The 23,637-nt window shown below is 34.1% G+C and overlaps 1 protein-coding gene across 2 annotated transcripts in view; it reads left to right on the top strand.

Moving 5' to 3' along the window:
• LOC142323630 (dual specificity protein kinase CLK2-like) overlaps positions 1–7,791 on the top strand; it is a 29,794-nt gene extending 22,003 nt beyond the window's left edge. For both annotated transcript variants that reach the window (XM_075363690.1, XM_075363588.1), the window contains exons 9-11: positions 842–947; positions 6,408–6,589; positions 6,937–7,791. In XM_075363690.1, the coding sequence (XP_075219805.1) occupies positions 842–947; positions 6,408–6,589; positions 6,937–6,961 (313 nt within the window). In that variant the 3' untranslated portion in view covers positions 6,962–7,791. The remainder of the gene's footprint in view (positions 1–841; positions 948–6,407; positions 6,590–6,936) is intronic.
• Positions 7,792–23,637: the final 15,846 nt, after the last annotated feature.

Below are 23,637 nucleotides of genomic sequence, written 5' to 3'. Positions count from 1 at the left end.
AAATTAATGAATTATTTTTTAGCTACTCTAAGTTTCTGAATCTATCTAAATTTTGTATGAGAATCCAGCTTCTGCGAACCTATTCTATAAGACATTACCTATAATTCTATAATTACCTATTTTTTGCAAAGGCTGATGCTTCAACTGTAAAAACAACAGAGTTGGAAATTTTCACAAAAACAACCTGGAAAAACTGCCAAAAATAGTTACTTTCTCAGCAGGAAATTCATCAATCTAAACACACAAGGTTTCATTTTACAAGTTTTATATTTTTCTACATCTTTTCTATTGAATGTATTGTCACTGCTCAAACAGTTTTCATTTTATATGCAAAAAACAAAAAAAAAACATTTTTTTCACAAAAACATTGTTTTTAAATAATGTTACTCCTAGTTGCGAATTTATACATTTTCATCTATGAAACGTACTTCAAAATATCCTGCAATCTGTTTCCAGGTAACAATTTTGTCATGTAAAAGCCCTGTTGACTGTTCTAATTCCAGCATTGACATGTTTGGTAGACAGTCAAATGAATTGTTTTGTATGAATGCAAAGCCCATCAGAATACTTACAAAAAAGACAGAAATAGGAAAAAAGAAATAACTGGTTCTTGAAAATCAAGAACTTTGTATTACATTAGATACTTTTCACAAGCATACAAACTTGTAGTATGTGTTGGGAAGGTGTAAGAAAAGATTAATGTAATTTTGAAGATTGTAGTAATTCGTTGAAAATGTTTTACTTTTTAATTTCAAAATTTTAATATTTCTGTAGCTGTTAGATAATTTGTATTTTTACTAATTATTAGAATGAATAATATTTTTTTATTATCTTATTTCAGGATGGCCAGAAAGAGCAAAACTAAGTATTTTTATCATGGTAAGCTAGATTGGGATGAGAAGAGTTCAGCTGGACGATATGTCAGAGAGAACTGCAAACCCCTCCACGTAAGTCAAAGCTGAATTATTTATTCTCATAAATCTACTTTATCAGACTACTTGATATATTCTCCCTTCCTCTCTCACTTTGTGCGCGCGCATGCATTTGTGTGTGGGATATGGGGGTGTGTATTTGTGTATAAAAACCTGTATTAATATAACAAGAATAATAAAAATAACAATTAAAAAAATATTTTTATAGCTTGAAAATGTCACTTGAGTGCATATTATATTATTACAATGAAACCTTTATTTGATATTAACTAAAATATTGGCTGTGTGAGGGGAGTATCTGGTGGATATGGTAAAGTGTTAAAGAAAGATACTATCTGCTTAAACATCTGTTTTGGTTTCACCAAAGTAAACTGTAGCTTAAATAAATATAACAGACATCTTATCAGTGTGAAAGATGATTTAAGCTACATTAAATGAATTAACAAGGAATCTCAGATAAGGAATAGTGTGATTTTATAAAGTTCAGTATTAAAAATTAAATATTTACATATATATATTTCATTATTTAAATATTTAATTCTTACTGAACTTTTTAAATCGCATGTTAATTAATTACTTTTCATCTGTGGTTAATTGCACTGGAAGCTTCTTTTGAAGTATAATCAATTATTTCTATTTTTCACTTGATTTTTAAATGAAAGTTTTGAAGATCCATTTACAAAATTGTAAGAATTGTAAGTGTAAGAATCTTTTTAATTACTAAAAGAATTTTGCTGAAAAATAAAAAAAAATTAAAAACAATGAATTCAGTAAGAATGACGCATACTAAAAAAAGACTAAAAAAGAAGTAAATATAAAAAAATTAATTAAATAGGAATGACGCACAACACACTATATAAACACTGGATGACATTTAGTGTACTGCACAACACAAAAATAATTTCCATATATTAAAAACATCTTTCTATTTCTGAAATAGAAAGTGTATTCTTGGAATTTCCTTGTTTTATCTTGTTATTGAATGAGTTTAAACCAGAGGTTCCCAAACTTATTTTTCTCATAGACCACTTTCAAAATTTTGCTGGTTCCGGTGGACCCCCTGCAGCTACATTTCTACCATATTTCCAGTTGACGGAAAATGTGAAGATTAGATCTAACTATGAAAATTTGCGTTACGGCTGAGTTCCACGAACTAACAGCTTCCGAAAAAAAGTGAGAATTGATCGGTTAATTTTTGATCGACTGTGCTGTGAGTGGATGTCAAAAAAGTAAAGTTGGCCGATCAAAAAAAATGCTTCCATCCAACTTTACATTTTTGACATCTACTCGCAGCACAAGAAAGCAATCGATTCTCACTTATTTTATTTACAAAACTTCCCATTCAGAGTGGTAAAAAGCAAAAGAAAAATAGTATATTTTATTGTCGCATTTATTCAAATATGTAATCATTACACTATTAATTATTATTGTTATATCATATTGCAATGTTGCATAGTAAAATTGTCATAATATAATTAAAATTAAACAATAACGTAATGTAACTTCTACAATGACAATCACAAAATAGTTACAATTTTAATGGGAGGGATGTACTTGATGGATTGACAGCAAATTATCAATATTTGGCTTCAGTTTTGTTAGGAATAAGCGCAAATCTCCCCGTTCTGTGATATTGAATCTGCTCCTTTTTTTTTGATAAAAGGTTTGTAACGACACTAAAACTTTTTTTGACAAGATATGACGAGGGAAACGCTATCAAAAGCTTTCTCACAATTCCCCACAGGATATTTTTCTGGTATATCTGCCTGCAGCCAAACTGTTTGATATCTTATAAATTTCACCTTCGGCTCCTCATTAGTGCTAAGCTCGAGTAGCGCTCCTCATGTAATATCACATTCTCCACTTCCGTTTCATCAAATGGATTTATGATCTGTGGTGGTATTTCCATCGTCAGAATATCTTCAAATCTGATTTTGAAGTCATCATGCAGGGCAATTAAATGTTGAACGTATATCTGAATATCCTCATCAAGGCATTCTACCGGTGACAAGTTTGAAAACTGGGAAAATACACGCCGACTAATATTTTGCTTCATAAATTTCAATTTTCCAATAAAAAGCTGAAATTACACCCTTAGTTTTTATTAAATTGAGACTGTCCCCTTGTAATTGTAAGTTAATGTCATTAAATTTTTTGAACAAATCTGTCAAATATGCGATGTCAGCTTTCAAAGTGAGATCAGGTTTTCTTTTAAATCTGAATCTTTACCTTCCAGAAACTCTAAAACTGATTCAAAAAGTGAGTAAAATCTTGTTAAACGTGCACCTTTCGACAACCAGTGTACTTCAGTATGTAAGAGCAATCGTTGGAAGTCTTCATCATTTTCATCGCACAATTGGGCAAATAAACGTGTATTCAATGCATTGCTTCTTATCTTGTTAACAGCATTAATTACAAGTTGAAGCGATTGGTGCAATCACTCAGATTTTTCACTAGTAGGTGTTTTCGGTGGATGACACAGTGAATTGCGGTTAGCTCTGGTATAATTCTTTTAAGATTGCTTATAAACCCACGATATCGCCCGACCATGGCAGGAGCTCCATCTTTTGCCACCGAAATGATGTTCGTGAATGGAATTGATTTTTCGTTAAAAAAATCACTCAGGACATTAAATATTGATTCACCTTAGTGTCAGTCTCCAAAGTTTTCATGAATAGTATATAGCTCTTCATGAATTTCTTCATCCATAACAAATCGAACATATGCCAATAATAATGCTTCATTACCAGGTAAAGTTGACTCATCCAGTTGAATAGAAAAATGAGTTGTTTGCAGATAATTACACAAGAAACTTTCAATATCAGAGCTCATTTCATCAATACGTCTTCGTACAGTAACAACACTGTATTCCTTTAACAATTCCTTTGAGTAACAAAGGAATTCTTTTGAGTATGTCAAATGGAGATTTGTGCAGAACAGTTTTTAAAACCTCTTCAACAGCGGGTAAAATTAACTGTTCTCCAATGGTGTGCGGTTTTCCAGATTTTGCTATAAGTAATGAAATATTGTATGATGCCCGCAAGCCATCATCATTACTTTCAGACGTTGAAGCGAACATACTGTGCACGGTAGGTCTCTTTTCATATTTTTCCTTCAATGTTTGAAAATATTTCAAATCTTTACCTATTTTATCAGGATGACACCTTCTTAGATGATCTTCGAGCTTCGATGTTTTCATAGAGTCATTGCACAAAAGGCATATAGGCAATCGCTTGTCTGCCTTTGATGGAAGAAATCCAAATTTTAAATAATCAACACTGTACAGTCTACATTTCTTCATAGATTCAGCCATGTTTTGTATCAGTTACCTACTGGTAAATAAAAAAAACAACTTTGTTTTAGTAATCTCAAGGCGGTCTTACTTAACAGGAAATGACTATTTTAACAGAATAGGATTCATTAATTATTGCAATGAAATAAAGGACCAGCGGCAAACTGATTCTAATTATTAAAAGCAATAAATCGGTAAGATCCATAATAAAGTTTTATGAAAATGGCTGAACCGATTTTAATGTGATGTAAAACATTTTTTCATTAATTATATTTTGATATATTTCTGTAAATTCTATAGAAAATACTTTTAAATAAACAATATTTTGATATCACAACTCTGCGATTTTATTCATTTATTTATTACTTTGATGCATGTTATGAGTATGTAAAGACAGGTACTTTAGGTACAGGTAATTTATGAAAATATACAACGTGTTGCAGAATAAGGGTTACAAGCGGGAAATGGTATGTTCAGGATCAGTTTTTAAGACGATTCCAATAGTTTTTTTATATATCTGAAAAAAATTTAGACCAAAAATTAATAAATCCTTAAACGGAGACAGTAAAAAGTGGTCACATTACAATATTGTGATGTCGTATAGGTAGCATAGCCCCCGCGGCTTTGACCGCGCTGCGCGCGCCGTTTCAATATTGTGATTTTACCACTTTTTACTGATTTTTTTATTAATTTTTGGTCTACATTTTTTTCAGATATATAAAAACAAACTATTGGAATAGACTTAAAAACTGATCCTCAACATAACATTTCCCGGTTGTAACCCTTATTTCTGTAACACGTTGTATAAATGTATATAATTATTAGTGAACCACCACACAGTTGGGTAAAAAAAATATTACTAATAAAGTAGGGACAAAAAGTTCAACCTTTCTCGGCTTTCTGTTCTTTTAGGGAAGTCTCTAATAAGGGCTCTGTTCAATATTTAATTTTTAATAAGTACCTACTACACGCAAACATTACAAATATACTTATTACAACATAAATATATCTTTATCGCAGGCGGGTTGGAAGAGATTTCTTTTAGGAATAAGCCTCGCCTTTTGTACCTACATATTTTTTTGTAATTGTGCATTTTTGTTTACTGACTTGTACAATAAATTGTCAAATAAATAAATAAACAATAAATAAAATAAAATAAAAGTAAGTATAACAAAAAAGCAGGTACTACTTTTTCCGACACTGGCAAACGCTAACATCTATTCACTTTACTTTTCTTTTCGAAATTCCGGAAACAAATGAGTAACGTTTATCCTTGGCAATCGTATTTATATTAGTGAAGAACCAAACAAGTTCATGCAAGATTGCTAGCACACACACCACAGGTCGTATTTCGCCCCTTTGCACATCTGAACAAGCGTTGCGGATGGCGGCGGCGCTTTGCAAGTCTCGACACGTTTGTTGTATTGAATATGGAATATGCAAGTTTTTACAAGTAACAGTCGCCGAGCTTCTCAAAACATCTGCCTAGATTGATACGCAAAGTCAAGCCAACATTTTAGTTCTTCGTGAACCCCCATTTTTTTTGTCACGTCAACATAGACCCCCGTCGAGTCTCCCGTGGACCCCTGGGGGTCCACCTGGATCACTTTGGGAATCAATGTTTAAACAATGCAAAGCATTTCAGCGAATTTGTATTGTAAATCCTAAATAAAATATAGATGTGTTGTCCATTTATTACCTCCCGCAAAAATTCAATCATTTAACTAAAATAAATTTTTATTATATTTAATTTGTTTTTTCTTTCTTTTCTGTAAATATGTTAAGTTTTCTGAAATTTAGTATCGGTCCTGGCTAGAGAGTGTACACATTTAGGAAGACAAAATACGGGTTAAAAAGTGGTAAATTACTTGTTTCCATCCACATAAATACATGTGTGGTAGCGAGTTTTAACTGTTAAAATTGATTGTCCACAGTGAAAATTATTAATGAAATAAAGTCAAAAGGTAATTTATATTTGAAACTAGGAATTAATGTCCTAGGAATATAACACGAGCAGATTTTCATTATTTGAAAAATTTTGTGATTGATTTTAAGTTGTAAACTGTACAATATCAAAAGAAAGTAATTTAATATGCCAACATATTTCATAATTTAAGCATTGATATATTTTTATAGAAGTAGTGTTAAATTGATGCTTATTGTGCTGTTTTTTTTTTTTACAGAGGTATCAAACAGTTGATGATGAGGATCACCGTCAGTTATTTGATTTAATATCAAGAATGTTGGAATATGAACCATCACAAAGGATCACATTGGGAGAGGCCCTAAGGCACCCGTTCTTCGACAAGATTCCACCACATCAGAGATTAGGTTCATCAAGGGAACGCAGCCACTCATTGTCCAGGTGAAGCCGGCCCTCGCCAGTTTGACACACTGGCAGCTCGGAGCATAGCTCATACTACTATTGGTTTTGATTGTGACAACATTTTCGTTGTGACATTTTCTTACTTTTAATAATCCTTTTCCTCGCAGATAATTAGGCCGTATCATTCAGATTATTTGTTTAATTTTATAATATATAATTTATTCTCCAAAGAAGTGCATGTCATTTTCAAATGATATTCACACTATTATTCAACAGCCTTTTTAGCTGAAATTGATCCTTTTATAGGTTTTAAAAATTATGTAACAGCGTTACATGCTTTTGAGTTACCTTTGTGGAGTTTATTTTGATTGGTCGTGATGTTTCAGCTGTGATATTGATGGAAGAACATGAGACCTGATTAATAATCACACTTCCTGATGAAATAGTGATGGTGGATGATAATTATGATGATGATGGAGTTCTGGTGTCAAGGTGCGTGCAACAGCCCATGAAGACTTACTGTAACCAAAGTCATCTGTTGAAAAAATTTCATCGGCTTGTTCGTTGTTCATTCCACAATCTAGTTGCAGCAAATTGGGCTGCTGCATCAATGTGCCTTCAAGCTCACATCTTTATTTTATATATATTACATAAAAATATCAATGTTTTTCTAAGTGCAAGTTATGGTGGTGATAAGTTTCTTTATTTTTAAATTGTTCATATTATTTTTGTGAGGGAAAGGATGATGTAAATTTGTATCAAGTATTACTGAGTTTTAAATTATTAATTACAAATTGTTAAATTATGGCTGTTTATAAAATTATTAGGTTTTTTAATTTATGATTAACATGTGTATATATTATATATATATTTTTTATATATATTTTTATTCTGAAGTTATTGTTAACATATATAAGTTATAATTATTAGATTATTAGCTTAATTATCAATCAACAAATTATTACATTCAGTGGTCAAATAAGATTTTTTTTTTACACTACTTTTGTTTCATATCACTAGTTAGTAATAAGATGCAGTTCTTTTTTAAAATTGTTGTTGTTCAGAATAATTGTATGAATGAATAGTGGGTGTTTTTTGAGATGTAATTGTGACGAAGAGATTTATTGTGTGATCAGTTAATTTTAAAGTATAATATTAACTGTTTTGTGTTAATGTCTTACGGTTTAACATGTATAAAGATCTCTAGTTCTTAAAAAAATATACATAAATATTCTGAATGATTTTTTTTGTCTTATTATTGGTTTCACCCTGGCCTTTTTCAGTTTGTTATAACAGAAATTCTTAGTCAGATTATAATGCTGTTATTAATGCTTAATTTGTATGCTTACAAAAAAAAAGCTGAAACAGAATAATGTGTTATTTTAATTTTATTATTTTGGTGATATTTTCATTTATTTTGTAGTTAACCTATTATTTGGTTTGCAGGAAAGTCATCAGCTTATTGTGTTAATGTTTTTTTTTTTTTTTTTGCTGTGCTGTATTTTCAACATGAAAGAGTGAAGGTGAATGATCATTTCTAAAATAATATTGAGTGAGCACTTTTTGTGAATTAATTTTTCTAAATAACTTTAAAATATAGAAAAAATTCTGCAGTTTTTCAACACAGTGGAGATACCTAAAAAAAAATAATAATTTTATATAATTAGTTAATAGTGTTAACTGTTTGTGGGTGTTTTGTCTTCTGTATTAATTTAATTGATTAAAATTGTTCAAATATATTTTATTTGTTATTTTTTAAATTGGTGGATTCATAATAAGGACAATTGCTATTATTATTTTAGACTTTTTTTTCTTAGATTCTTCCTGTTGATGACTGATGAAAATTAAAAATTAAAAATGAAAATGTGGTTTATAAAATCAAATGGATTTTTACAATATAGTTAACTATTCCCCTTCTATAACATTCAGTTTATATGTACTTAGTTTTTTCTTTTTAACCCAGAAATTATAGTTTATTTTCTTAGTCATATTTTGCATCTAATGTCTTTAATTAGAATATTCTCTAATTGAAGATCTTAAATTTATTTATTAAAAAACATAAATCATTCCTTACTTTTATTTGTAGTTTTTTATACTGACATATTATCAGGTTCAAGTTAAATTCTCCACGCCCATTCTGTGTTTATTCTAAAGTTTGTATTTACAATTTTCAAATATATATATGTATCATTGACTAATTAAGATTTTACTATTTTCTCTTTCTATGATTTTCTTTAAAAAAATATTTTGTCTGCACTGAGTTTTAAATCTTTCACTACAATCACAGCTACCTTGATCAGATTAAGACTTCCTTTTAATTCATTTCAGCTATTTATTAATTAACAACATTTAATAATCAAATGTCTTCTCAGCATCTACTATTAAGAACTTTAACATAGTTTATCTTCCAGAATTAAGGCAAAATCATTTTCCAAAACGGGCAAAAACACTTTCCTTTTCTGAATCCAAGTAGGTCTTAGTCTACTTCTACCTTATATTTATTTTTTCTATAGATTTTTACCACATAATCCGTTTAAATTATTTAGAACCCTGCTGGATTCAAGCCTAACCTTTTCCTTTCCATCAGTTTAATCCTTCTATATATATGAGATTAGCTATTAATCTTGTTAAGAGTGGTTTTCTATGTGCACTTTCTGATCTAAACTGATCTTTTGTTATCTACATTATCCTTTTCTTTTAAAAGCAAACCCATGTTTTTGTCGCTTTCATCTATTGCACTTGCACCTGATCTGGCCCTTAAAAGACATTGGCCATCTTGTCAACATGTTTTTTCATAATTCGTAGAGGGAATTTAAAAAATCTATATAAAAGAACATGTGAGAGATTCATAATCAAAGCCCAACAAAAACTACCAAAGATAAATGATGAAAATTTATATACTCTTTTTTATAGTGTAAGTGCACACTGTGGTTGGGGAAAAAGTGTAAGTTTAATGGTTCTGATGCATGATCAGGCTTTATAATTTTTTAAGGTTTAAAGATTGAAATAATTCACTGGCTATAAAATGAATTATAATTATAATTATCACTCAGTGGTGGGGAAAAAGGTTGGTTTTTGAAAAAAATAGATTTAGGGAAGTACATGAAGTTGTAGATAAAGGTAAGTATAACTTGTTTATATGAGAATGGACAAAACTGTTGCTCACTGGACAAAATTGCGGCTGTTCAAAGGTTGTGAAAATTAGTTTTTCAATTTTGTAGCCTGAGGTAAATTCACTAGGCAAAAAAGTTGTAGACATTGCATACACATAGATATTTCATATATAGTCTGCTTTTATGTACTTAACACTCTCTTCTAACTTAAAACAATTATAAGGACTTTTATTCAGAACTTTTTCATCTAGGAAGTTTACCTGGCCTACAAAATTGAGACTGATTTTCAGCACCTTTGAACAGCCATCACTTTGTTAAGCGAGTGAAAATTTTGTACAGTTCAAACAAGTGATTTTTTAGCAAAAAAAACTTATTTGACTGTACTATTAAGAATAAGGTTATGATGTCTTAATTTAAGTATTAAGTATTGATTGTTTTTAATATTAGAATCTACAAAAGTTTTCAAGTTTTTTTTTCTAACAATAATGTAATGTTAGATGATCATAAAAAAGATTCAGATTTATTGTAACTGCAAAATATTTAAAACGTAGCCACTAATGGGGAAGAAAATTTAATGGAACAGGGTTTGTGCTGCATTTTTCATAATGTCTCTTTTCTATTCTTAGGACATTTTACTAGAAAATGATGCTTTATTTCCAGGTTATAAATTAAATTAATTTTTCATTTTCAGGTGTAGAGAATATTTTCTGTGTCTTAAACAAATATGGGCACACTATTGTTATTGCCTGATTATGTACATATAAAAATCATAAACTATGCTGTGTGGTTCTTGAGGATTGCCTCAATTTGACATTTTCAGTTTATGGAACATGTAGAAGAGATTTATGTAGAAAGGATTTATTTAAATTGGTTTCCACAATCGACTCATTAACCTTTTCAGAAAATTTAGTCTTGGAACTGGTTATGTACGGTGTCAGTTTTAAAACACTGTTACAAAGTCATTTTATATGGCATCTAAGTCAGTTAAAGGAATCTGTTTTATTACAAAATTTGAACGATGTTTATATGATCTAAAATGTTTTATTTAGACTAGAAAGAATATGACTATTTTTTCTCTCAGAAATGTGCTTGTGTGTGTGACTTTGGTATTATAATTGCTATGACGAATATGGATTTATTTATTATTTACAAAAATAGCTTAGTAGTAATATATCAATGTATTGAAACACATAATAAATTAATGATATACGGCACACACAAAAAAAAAAGGAATTTGTGGTCATAAATACATCACTTTGTCTATAAATATCTTTTCTGACAAATGATATCGATAAACATGTAACACAACGATTCGTAATGAATAACAGTACACAATAAAAATTGTTTCTTGTCAATCTGAATAGCCTTTTTGGTGGTGGGGATTTTTATAAAACATAGTTTTCTTAATCTGGTTTCACTTATACTAACATGTTACTGATTTATGACACTGGTTTTACATAATATTTTGCCCAATTTTAAACAGATTTGCTTGAAAGTATTTTTAAAATCAGCAAACTATGTTTCATAAACACGCAAAGCAAAAAAAAATTAACTAATAAAAAACGCAGAAATGCGCAAAAAAGATTCTGCAATTAAATTATTGTAATTTTTGTACTGATTCAATTTTTTTGTTGTTACAGACATAAAAAATATCCAATTGTAACGTTTTTTTTTTGTCAGAATCTGTTAAATCTGTAATATAACTGTGATAATCCACACAGAGCAACTTTTTAGAATTTCAAGTTTAAAAGGTTTTAGTCTAAAATGGGGTAACATTAAAATTTTACAGTTTTTTGAATACATTACTATTCTTTGAATTTCTCTAACAAATGAAGATATAACTTGATTTTTCATATACGTAAAGTGAATATCTAAAAACTAATTATAGATTTTTTTTAATTTTACCAAAAGTGACAAAAGGTAAAAATGTTTGTACAATGATTGGAAATTATCCCAATTTCCAACTAAATGGTGGTTATGTCACTGCCAATATTATTGTATGGATGATGTGATTGACTGCATTTATCTCCAGAAACTTTACTAAAAAACAAAAAAAAAAGTATAAAAAATTAAATGTAAGTATGGGGTCACCTCTAGTGTTATTTGTCAGGAAATTCTAAGAATTATTCAAAATACATTTTTACCCTTACCAAAAATGGGTAACCAGCTTTAACTATTTCGAAGATGGAGGCTTACTATATTGAAACCTGCAATGTTGTCAGATTACTGAAGTTTTGGGTCGTGTACTGACCAAACTGTTTTCTCTGAATAAATTATTCAATACACTGATAGTTTTTATAAACTGACTGGCTTTAATTTTTATTTATTATTAATATTCTTGTAAGCGCGAGTTTAATGAACAAAGGGGGTCTGGCTAGGCAGGAAGGTGAGGTTATTAGTGAGCCCTGATCAGCTAACATCTCAAAAATGCAACAAGTAACTATAAATAGCATAAACGAAGGTGTGATGGGATGCTAGTTAATAATAATTTATAAAATTCTTACTATGAACATAAACACCAAATTTTAATCAGAAGGAGTCCAGTTCTCTTTTTTTGCATTTCATCTGTAAGTTTTTCCAAAAATTAATGTATAACATTTTATCTGTTTTGAGTAATAAATGACCCAGTTAGTAAGCTTTTAGATTGTATTAATATTGTTAATATAACAAATTTTTATGTATTAAAAGTGTAAGTTTAATGGTTCTGATGCATGATCAGGCTTTATAATTTTTTAAGGTTTAAAGATTGAAATAATTCACTGGCTATAAAATGAATTATAATTATAATTATCACTCAGTGGTGGGGAAAAAGGTTGGTTTTTGAAAAAAATAGATTTAGGGAAGTACATGAAGTTGTAGATAAAGGTAAGTATAACTTGTTTATATGAGAATGGACAAAACTGTTGCTCACTGGACAAAATTGCGGCTGTTCAAAGGTTGTGAAAATTAGTTTTTCAATTTTGTAGCCTGAGGTAAATTCACTAGGCAAAAAAGTTGTAGACATTGCATACACATAGATATTTCATATATAGTCTGCTTTTATGTACTTAACACTCTCTTCTAACTTAAAACAATTATAAGGACTTTTATTCAGAACTTTTTCATCTAGGAAGTTTACCTGGCCTACAAAATTGAGACTGATTTTCAGCACCTTTGAACAGCCATCACTTTGTTAAGCGAGTGAAAATTTTGTACAGTTCAAACAAGTGATTTTTTAGCAAAAAAAACTTATTTGACTGTACTATTAAGAATAAGGTTATGATGTCTTAATTTAAGTATTAAGTATTGATTGTTTTTAATATTAGAATCTACAAAAGTTTTCAAGTTTTTTTTTCTAACAATAATGTAATGTTAGATGATCATAAAAAAGATTCAGATTTATTGTAACTGCAAAATATTTAAAACGTAGCCACTAATGGGGAAGAAAATTTAATGGAACAGGGTTTGTGCTGCATTTTTCATAATGTCTCTTTTCTATTCTTAGGACATTTTACTAGAAAATGATGCTTTATTTCCAGGTTATAAATTAAATTAATTTTTCATTTTCAGGTGTAGAGAATATTTTCTGTGTCTTAAACAAATATGGGCACACTATTGTTATTGCCTGATTATGTACATATAAAAATCATAAACTATGCTGTGTGGTTCTTGAGGATTGCCTCAATTTGACATTTTCAGTTTATGGAACATGTAGAAGAGATTTATGTAGAAAGGATTTATTTAAATTGGTTTCCACAATCGACTCATTAACCTTTTCAGAAAATTTAGTCTTGGAACTGGTTATGTACGGTGTCAGTTTTAAAACACTGTTACAAAGTCATTTTATATGGCATCTAAGTCAGTTAAAGGAATCTGTTTTATTACAAAATTTGAACGATGTTTATATGATCTAAAATGTTTTATTTAGACTAGAAAGAATATGACTATTTTTTCTCTCAGAAATGTGCTTGTGTGTGTGACTTTGGTATTATAATTGCTATGACGAATATGGATTTATTTATTATTTACAAAAATAGCTTAGTAGTAATATATCAATGTATTGAAACACATAATAAATTAATGATATACGGCACACACAAAAAAAAAAGGAATTTGTGGTCATAAATACATCACTTTGTCTATAAATATCTTTTCTGACAAATGATATCGATAAACATGTAACACAACGATTCGTAATGAATAACAGTACACAATAAAAATTGTTTCTTGTCAATCTGAATAGCCTTTTTGGTGGTGGGGATTTTTATAAAACATAGTTTTCTTAATCTGGTTTCACTTATACTAACATGTTACTGATTTATGACACTGGTTTTACATAATATTTTGCCCAATTTTAAACAGATTTGCTTGAAAGTATTTTTAAAATCAGCAAACTATGTTTCATAAACACGCAAAGCAAAAAAAAATTAACTAATAAAAAACGCAGAAATGCGCAAAAAAGATTCTGCAATTAAATTATTGTAATTTTTGTACTGATTCAATTTTTTTGTTGTTACAGACATAAAAAATATCCAATTGTAACGTTTTTTTTTTGTCAGAATCTGTTAAATCTGTAATATAACTGTAATTTTTTGAAATTTTTTTAACGAGTGTAGCATAAGACTGTGATGGGAGAAGGTTAAATCATTACATTATAAGGTAAATAAAAAGGAAAGAGATCAGTTAAATTGAGAATCTTTTTTATCATAAATGTCCAAATAAAACTACAATAATGGTATTATACACGTACAAGAAACTAATTGACACAAAACAAAAGTGAAGTATGGGTGTAATATGTATATATATATATATATATATATATATATATATAAATTTTTTTCTTGTGTTAAGAGAGGAAACCTTTTATTGCCACAATGTGTTCTCATATCCCATAGAAGTGTGGGACTTTCCTTTTACTCCACCCACTAAAACGCCTTCCCCTTTCCCTCTACAACATGGATGCCGGGGTTCACTTTACAATATTATCACAGCATCCCATGTGATAGATTCAAAATTGGATCCAGCATTCTCCATCCAGAATTGTGGACACTGCCACGATTGTTTGGTCTGTAGCATAATCCCAGTGATGTTCTCTGGGGTAAGCAAGCTAAATTTTCTCCTGCGTGCTTCTGTATGTTGCAGGAACCAATCGCTCATACTATTTTCTATTATCTTCTGATATCCTCCTCCTTGCAGAGGGTTGAGTATCTGTGCACACAAGTATGCATTTAAAAATCTGTGTGGTAAGGAATTGGGTCAATTTGTACCCAAATTCCCCTTGTTTTTGGCACAGCCATCTCAGGAGGTCCATCTGTCAACTAATCCCATCTCTCCTGCTACCTTTTTTTTCCTACTTACCTGGGCCGGGCATCCATTCAAGTATGTGCAGCCCGGGAAAGTGTCCTTTAAACTCAAAGGAGGCCTCCCCACCTGCTGGCTGTACGTCCGGCACAGCAGGTCAGCCTCCCCGGTTGGATCTTTTGTTTTAATGTGCCTGCCTCAAGCCCCCCCTGACAAAGCCGTCCCTAGCCCCCGCCGAGGGAACCGGGTCTCTCTTTTCATTACCCAGTTGTTATGATCCCCAAACGAAGGAATGATCTTCTCCTCATAGCTGCTTGCCTTAATGAAAATATTAAACTACTAATTTACCACGGCCTCAATGGCCTCTTAAAAGGGCTAATCATCTTTAGCCTTTAGTACTATCTTGGCAAACTCCTCCATTTTGTTCCAATTGTCAGTGGATCGCAGGAGAAAAAGAAGCAGATTCTCCGGATTTAATTCTTGCAGCCCTGCACGTCGTCTATGTATAGTCCATCTATTACAGTGGAACAGAGTATGTTGGGCAGTATCCAAATCCTGGCAGAACATGCAAATAGGTGCTGGTTTTCTACCGAATCGATGTAAATAATATTCAAAGCTACCATGCCCAGAAAGTATTAGTAAGATAATAACCAACCTCTCCATGTCCTCTATCAAGCCACATGCCAAAGTCTGGTATCAATCTCCTGGTCCAGGTAGCTTTAGTGGAAAGATTCCATCTGTCCTGCCATATGTGCCTGATGTTGGCTTGAGCTTCTTGTTTTGGCATGCCACGATACCTAAGTGATCACTCTTTAACTAAGAGGTCGATAGGGGGAACCGATGATAATACACAAGCCGCATCGTAAGAGATGGTGCGGTATGCAGAAGTGATGTTTATAAGAGCTTGCCAATGCAGAGTTCTAAGTCTTGCGACATTTCAACACAAAGTGCTTTTTCCCATATAGGTGCAGCATACAATAATACAGAGGTTAAAGTTGAGGCAATGACCCGCCGCCTAGATGCACGTGGAGCTTCATTTCCAGTCAACAATCTTGTTAAAGCCTTTGCGGTATTCTCAACCACTTTACATTTCTGTGCTAGATGAGGACTAAACTTTAGAGCTGGATCTATAATGACACCAAGATATTTTGTTACTGCCACACTGTCTAGTCTACGATCGCCCACGTGGAGATTTAGGTCTCTGAGTCGCCTTCTTCCAGCCAGAAAAATATAGTGACATTTATCTAAAGACAAAGATAGTTGTCGGTCCGAGAGCCAGTTCCAATGTTAGCACTTCATTACCGGTAACTTCAAGGTCACGTTCAGTTTTGGCTTCAATTAATATAGCTAAATCATCGGCATAAGCAACTATTTCCGAGCCTTCAGGTAATCTCAGTCTGAGTATTCCATCAATTACTATTAGCCAAAGCAAGGGGCCTAACACAGACCCCTGCGGCACTCCTGCATGAAGCTGATATCTAAATTTACCTTCCAGCGCCTCGACCAAAGTCCACCTATCAGTCAGATATTCTCGTACTTGTCTTTTGATATAGGAACTAATCTGTTTGTCCGTGAGAGCTGCCATAATCGTATCCCACCGGACAGATCCGAAGGCATTTTTTATATCTAACGGAATAAGCAACGGGATTCTTCTGGTACGCCACGTACCAGATCTGACAGACAATACGCAGTTGGTAATTTTATCCAGAGCTTGCATCGTGGATCTGTCTTTCCTGAACCCAAATTGGTTATCATGAAGCCCGTCTTTGGACTCTAATTCTTGGATAACTCTGTTCGCTACCAAGCGCTTGGCAACCTTTCCCATATTATTGATGAGACTCAACGGCCGATAGCTAATGATTTCTTGATGGCCGGACTCCTTAGGCAGGAAAACAGTCCGTGACTCCTTCCAGCATGCGGGGAAAGTCTTGTTTTGTACTCCATAATTGGCCACGTCAGTGATTTCCCAGGGGATTATCCTCATTAATCCTTTGGGGACGGCAGCTGGGATTCCATCCGGACCTGGACTTTTTTTATCCTTCAGACCAGAAACTGCAATAGCGACCTCGTTTTGTGTAAAGCGTTTAGCTTCACAGTCTATTATGTTAGTATGTCCCTCGTCATGAACAGGGAAGAGGCTATGAAGATGCAGTCTGGCCGTTTCTGTAACTAGGACAGGCAAGCTTGGACAAATCTTTACTTCGCCTGGTCATATGGCACACCGCCAGCGGGCTGCAGCCTTTGCTTTTTCCTACGCCAAAATTGTAACACTCTTCGCTGATCTGCAATTTCAGACGTCCACCAGTATACTGTGTGATGACCCCCTCCAAACTGCAGGACTCTAGACAGTTCTGTAATAATTGATTATTGAAGGACTTGCGGCGTTACTATTCTTCCATCAGATAGGGTCCTGGCAATCTTGTTAACCACCATCTCCACTTTTCTTGGACTAAATCTAAATCGTGCAGTGGCTGATGTTGAAGGTCTTGCGCCTTCCATAACAAGCAAAGTTGCTAGGTGATCGCTTCCGGTTTCAGATTCAAGAACGCTCAAACTAAAGACTGAAGGATTCCATCTTCCATCCACCAGCGTAAGATCCAGCACTGATCTATGGCCTCTTGCCTTGTAGGTATAAGTGCAGTCATTCAGGGAGATCAGCCCTGTGGTCATCATCATGTCAATAAAGATTCGTCCCCTTGCATTGGTATAAGAGCTGCCAGTTAAAATGGACTTAAAGTCGCCTAAGAGTATAGGTCTACTAGGTGCTCGCTGTGTGACTGGCTGCAAATCGTAGATGTACTGCGCAAAGTCCCCGATATTAATGTTTGGACTTATGTAACCGGAAGTGCTACTGCCAGAATTCCCTCACCTCTATAGGTGCCAGCCAAGACGGCCGGAGAAATTACTGATAGCAACATCCCCAACCGCATCAGCCCACCAATCACCTCTCACCCCTCACCGCCGCCGTTCTCTGGTTGGGCTCTGTGGTGACTATAAAGTCAACCTCAAGATCGTTCGCAGTCTCCCCCACCAGATCGTGGGAAAGAATGCTCCTGTTGGCGTTAGATAGTATTATTTTAGCCATTATTTAGGTAGTCCACACTGCACTCCTCCTGTGCGATGATCCGTGCCGTTGCAGTCAAGGCATTTAGTAGCCTCCTTGCAGTCTATCACATGGCCTTTCTGACCGCAGTTGTAACAAAGAGTTGACCTACCCGAGCCCTTACATACCGTACTCGTGTGATCAGCGGACCAGCATCTTTGACACCTCATATTATCAGTCGTGATATAAACCCGGCAGTGAACCCAGCCGACCTTAATTCTACTGGAAATTAACTTAGGGTTATTACCATCGCATTTCGAGTATTCCCATAGGCCTGGCGTAATGAGATAATTCTGAAAGACTCAGTGTCTCCAATAACAGCCGTAATAGCCTCGCTTAATTCTTGCGCTGTGGTACTCTCTTCCATGTCTTTAACGTGTACCACTGCACGTCGGTCGCCCTTAGTACGAAAATCCACTTGAAGGTCAGAAGCCCTGTCTCTCAATGTTGCGGTAAACTGAGCCGCATCTTTAGGATCTTTAATTCTGACTTCCAAGTCTTCATTTCTACCCTTGCGAAGGGACAGGATTTCCCCTGCCTCATCTTTAAAGATCTTATCCCTTACAGTCCAGAGTAGATCAGCATACGACTTGCCCTGTGACCGGACAACCACCATTTTGCTGCCCTCCACAGGAGGTGTTGATCGCCGAGCAGAAGCGGATCTAGAACGCGTTCTACTGTCTTCGGTCTTTTTCGGCGCTACCATCAATGCAGGCGTCTCTCTAGTCCTGAACAGATAGATAATCATCTTCTTAATCATGACACCAATAGGACCACTTGGCAGATCGAACGCCGCATTAGGGGCCCTTAGCAAGATCTTCTTGATCGCACCTAGTATACACCCAGCAGCAGCCTTGTCGCCCTCTGTAGAGTCATAGAAAACAGTATACTTATTGGTCTGAGTATCGTATTCGCCCTCTGTCGAGTCGTAGAAAACAGTATACTTATTGGTCTGAGTATCGTATTCGTCATCCATAATGACAGAAGTGTCTACAGCTATCATTCCAGGCTTCTTGCCCTCTTCCATTGCCCTTTTGGACTTGGTGATATCAATAAATTGACAGGTATCTGTAACGCCCTCTGCAGGCAAGGTAATTAATTTGGCTCTTAGCGGTCATATCCAGAAGTTCCTCATCAGTTAGTTCAAGACTTAATATGTCTTCCTGATCTGCACCAGGGGGCATATCAGTCTGTGTATATTGTGAACTGGTCTCTGGAGTAGTCGTAGTCTACTGCAGATGTTTTAAAGCAGTTTATATTCCTCTTAATTCTTTACTATGGTCATACATATAATTTAACATGTTTTTTCCCAGATGTTGTTTGTAACGCATCATCGCTTGTCCTAGTTGAAGAGTAACCTCCTTTAAGCCACCAGTATAGACCTCTTCTTCAGAGGAGGATTATCTAATTGTTTTATGCCCTTGGGATCAGTCGGTTTCAGCGGTGGAAGGCCTGAGGATCCCTGTCCACTAGAATAACTTTGTTCAGCTTTATCCGCCATGGATGATAAACTCAACAACTATGTAGCAGTTGTGTTCTCCAAGTAATTCCCAGGACCAGGACCAGGACCGGTTTTTATCAGTTCAAAAAAAGGGGGGTCAAAACAGTCTCCCAAAATAAAAGATTATAAAGAATAAGGGTGGTCAATCGATAGGAAATGACCCAATTCGTATAGATCCTGAACAGTTTTGGTCTACGACCAACGGGTAACAACATATGAACGTTTAAAGTTACCCCTATAAAAGTCTGTTAACACTTAAAAAAAATTCAGTATACCCACTGTTATTAGTCCTTATTTACGTTAAATACAGTGACGTCACTCTCCTGTATTCACTTGCACGAAATGTCCACTATAAAAAACAGAAATAACTCAGTTGCCCGTTGTCTAATTTTCACAAAATCTTAAACACTTATTTGTATATCCATCCTCGATGTGAATCCAAAATTTCTGTTTAAAAAAAACAAATTCTATTTTTTCGTTAGACTTCTCCAGTAGTCCAATCACAATGTTAAACAGCACTTTCCTGATAGATAAAGCCGAAAAAACCTGATACCTGTGGACAGGCAATGCCTCTGCATTCGTTTTGCATACTCCTGGTCTCCCTCTTCTAAATGAGGAGATCAAGGAGTGCAAGTCCAGCCACTATGTCGGTGACATCTCCTGAGACTGTACAGTACCTGTTGATCTTTGTGAGAGGTACAACTGTTTTGGTGCCATGACTCGCTCCTAAGCGCTTGGAATATCGTGCCCCACAGTACATTGTTGAATTTGTTTACATCAAACAGGATCACTGCCAGAATCAATGCATATCTTGAGCACAATTGGGCCTCCCAGACATTGGTCATGACTCCTGAAATTGCATCTACAGTTGACCTGCCCTTATGAAAGCCAAATTGGAGATTGCTAAGATTGCCAGTTGCTTCCAGCTCTTGGTTGAGCATGTTAACCAGCCCAGCTCTCTTAAGTGAAGTATACTAGAAAGCGCTAAAAAATTTATCACTAAAATCATATTGATATACTGAATCATGGCAGCACCAGACAGTGCCACATTTTTTGCTCACGTTATTGCCCACAAAATATAATAACTCAACACAGTAAAATATATATTCTACACATCAGTGGCTACAAAACCCACACTTGCCATGATTGCCAACATTTGTTAAGGAGGTTACGCCACTGCTTTCAAAATCAAGGTTATACAGGTATCAAAACTAACACAATTGCAATGACCAACAAACTATATATTGTGGTGGCCTGATATAAAGAGCACAAAATGCTACACTTTAATAAGGTCTGAGGTGAAGTGCTAATTTGGTTTGTAGGAGCAGAAATTAGCTGAGTGAGGGAGAACAGTCAGCAGGGTGGTGAATAATTATATATATATATACATACTGGGTGTTCATTTGTAAAGTTACCACATTCATTATTCATCGGTCTCATTGTAATTCTGTTTGCAGGCATGTACACTATTCTTGGGGAAACCTTTGTAAAATTATTTTCAAAGGGGTGGAACCCACCCTCTACACTACTCCAAATACAAAATTCTTAACTATTATAAAAACAAAAAAATTGAAGAAAAGATAATTAAAATCAGCCCACCTCATTGCTTGGTAAGTGTGAAAAACCATTTGGGGTAGTACTTATTTTAAATTACAGTCAAACTAAAATTACATGATATTACTTCTTAAACCATTTGAAATAATCATAACCTGAAAATTATTTTTTTAAATTACCAACAAAATTTCACGGTTTAGTAAATTTTTAAGGGTTGAAAACTTTTTTTAAAAATAAGTCAGTGTAGCTTGTGACACGCCTCATTGGAAGACCCTTTGAATGATAAGTAATTTGGTACAAATAAAATTGGTTCACTGGTATTTATGTTAAGATTAAAAATGTGGTTTTTTTAGGTTGTTAGGATACAGTGTTACTGACCCAAAGCATTGGTTTGAAATTGCCCATTCTTAAAAAAATATGGGTTTAAGATTTCTCCAGCATTGAAAAACATGTTAGTAAACAAACATCAGACATGAAAAACCCATAACATGTGAAAAATTGATTACTTTGGTATAATTTTCTGGCAATTATTAAGATCTTTAGTTTCGATGGAAAAATTTTGTAAATTCTTTTCTTTCATATTTTATGTAATTAGTGGCAAAAAGTATTTGTATTTATTTCATCATGTTTTATTTAAGTTGTGTTCTTCAGTAAAAATTGGCATTTGGTATGTGTTATTGTTATATTAGTTGGCCTTTAATTTTTTATCTGGAAGAAAGGATTGAACTAATTTTTACATAATAAATGTGTTAGAACTGCCCAAGCATTTAATGAATGCATCCAAATAAAAATGTTACACACTTTTATCTGGTAAAATTTGTTAAAAAATTCCAAGAAAACTGGAACTTTTCTACACAATCGCCGGTTAACATACCGTTAGTATGGTGTAATTCATCGTCTGTGGAGGTGTTGTCCATTTTTTACAACGCTACCGTATCACCACCATCATCTTCGAAAAACCTGTCTGCTGACGTAGTTAGCAACATCACTACATCGTCACCTTCAGCGAAGACAACAGTATTACCAAAGGTAAACATCAACAAAACCACACTGAAGAAGAAACCATAGTGAATGTAACGGCATCATTACCTTCAGCGAGGACAACAGTGTTACCAAAGGTAAACGCTACCAAAATCTCATTACCTAACATAACGTTACATGCACATGATGATGATGTTGACTATGATGGTCCTCTAAAAGAGGATGAAGAAGACGAGGTGGAGGGGGTAACCCCCTCCAATTCCACAATGGCATAGAAAAAGAAGGTTACGACAGACGACGTAGATCGTCAGTCATGGAGGGAGGAGGAGTGTCGAATTCATCAGACGATCAGCAGTTGTTACCGATCGCTGAAGAGACGTTACATAACGATATCGTAGATCAGTCTTTATTAGTAATAAGAAAAAAAGAAAACATCTACGAAGCCGACAAAAAAGAACAGCGGGGAACAGAAAAAAAGGAAACCGCGTAATAAGACGTACGAACGATCGTCGACGAGTGAAAACACTAAAAGGTCGAAAAAAAACATAACAGTAAGAAGACGATACCGTCAAAGAGGAGCGACGAAAAACAAGAAGACAAAAGGTCGTGCATACCACCGTTGGTCTTAAATAAGGACGAATTAGCCAAACACGGTATTTACTGTTCCTTTGATGACGTATACGAATCTTTATACGATCGCATGCAGTAAATATTTGGTGCGTTTATGGTGGGGGGTGTATCCCCACCACAATTGTAAGTACACCTTAATAAAAGTTCTAAAGAACTTACGTCGGTCCTCATACGCAAGTGAGTTGTCGTCATGGAAGGAGTTATCGAGTATCACGGCTTTCTTGGCAAACGCGGAGAGTTTATAATCAAAGAACTCGCTGTTGTCGGAGAAGAATACTATATGCTTCTTCACTTTCGATCGCCGTATCCAAAGTCTTGAGTTACCGTCTAAGTACAAACGGATGGCCGGATGGTTGGAGAGAAATTTTCCCAAAATCAATTGGGATTACGGTGAGGCAGTATACAGTGATATCATGAAGGCGTTTTGTTCACAATTTGGTACGATATACACTAAAGGACTGGAGAAAGCAGATTTCTTACGTCGATTTCATTCCGACGTACGTGAGATACCGGAAAACGCACCAAAACCGAAACATAATTACATCGTAAATTGTCCGTACCACAACCTCCATGCGGGTGGGAAAATGTGCGTTGCATACCGGTTGTTTCTACATGCAGTGGTTGAAGTACTCGAAAAAGTCGGATCTGGCGAGAGAAGCCGATCGTCTGCGTACTTTTGAACATACAGACGCTAAAAATAAAGACGAACTGGCTAAAAACGGTTATTACTACTGTTTCGATGACATGCACATCAAATGTTGTTGGTGCAACGAAACGGTTGACTCGTCTCAACACTTGGTGCGATGTCGAAACTGCATAAAGGAAAACGTTCCTCTTTCGTTCGAGTCTATTGTTCCGCGAAGAAAGAACAATATGACGTAATGACATAGCCTAATGCTCCCAATTAAGCCTGGTCAGGGGGCTT

The sequence above is a fragment of the Lycorma delicatula genome, chromosome 1 (genome assembly GCF_047948215.1).
Source record: "Lycorma delicatula isolate Av1 chromosome 1, ASM4794821v1, whole genome shotgun sequence".
In the NCBI taxonomy this organism is placed as follows: Eukaryota; Metazoa; Arthropoda; class Insecta; order Hemiptera; family Fulgoridae; genus Lycorma; species Lycorma delicatula.
Note: the sequence above shows the minus strand (reverse complement) of the source record. Positions and strands in the feature narration are given on the sequence as shown.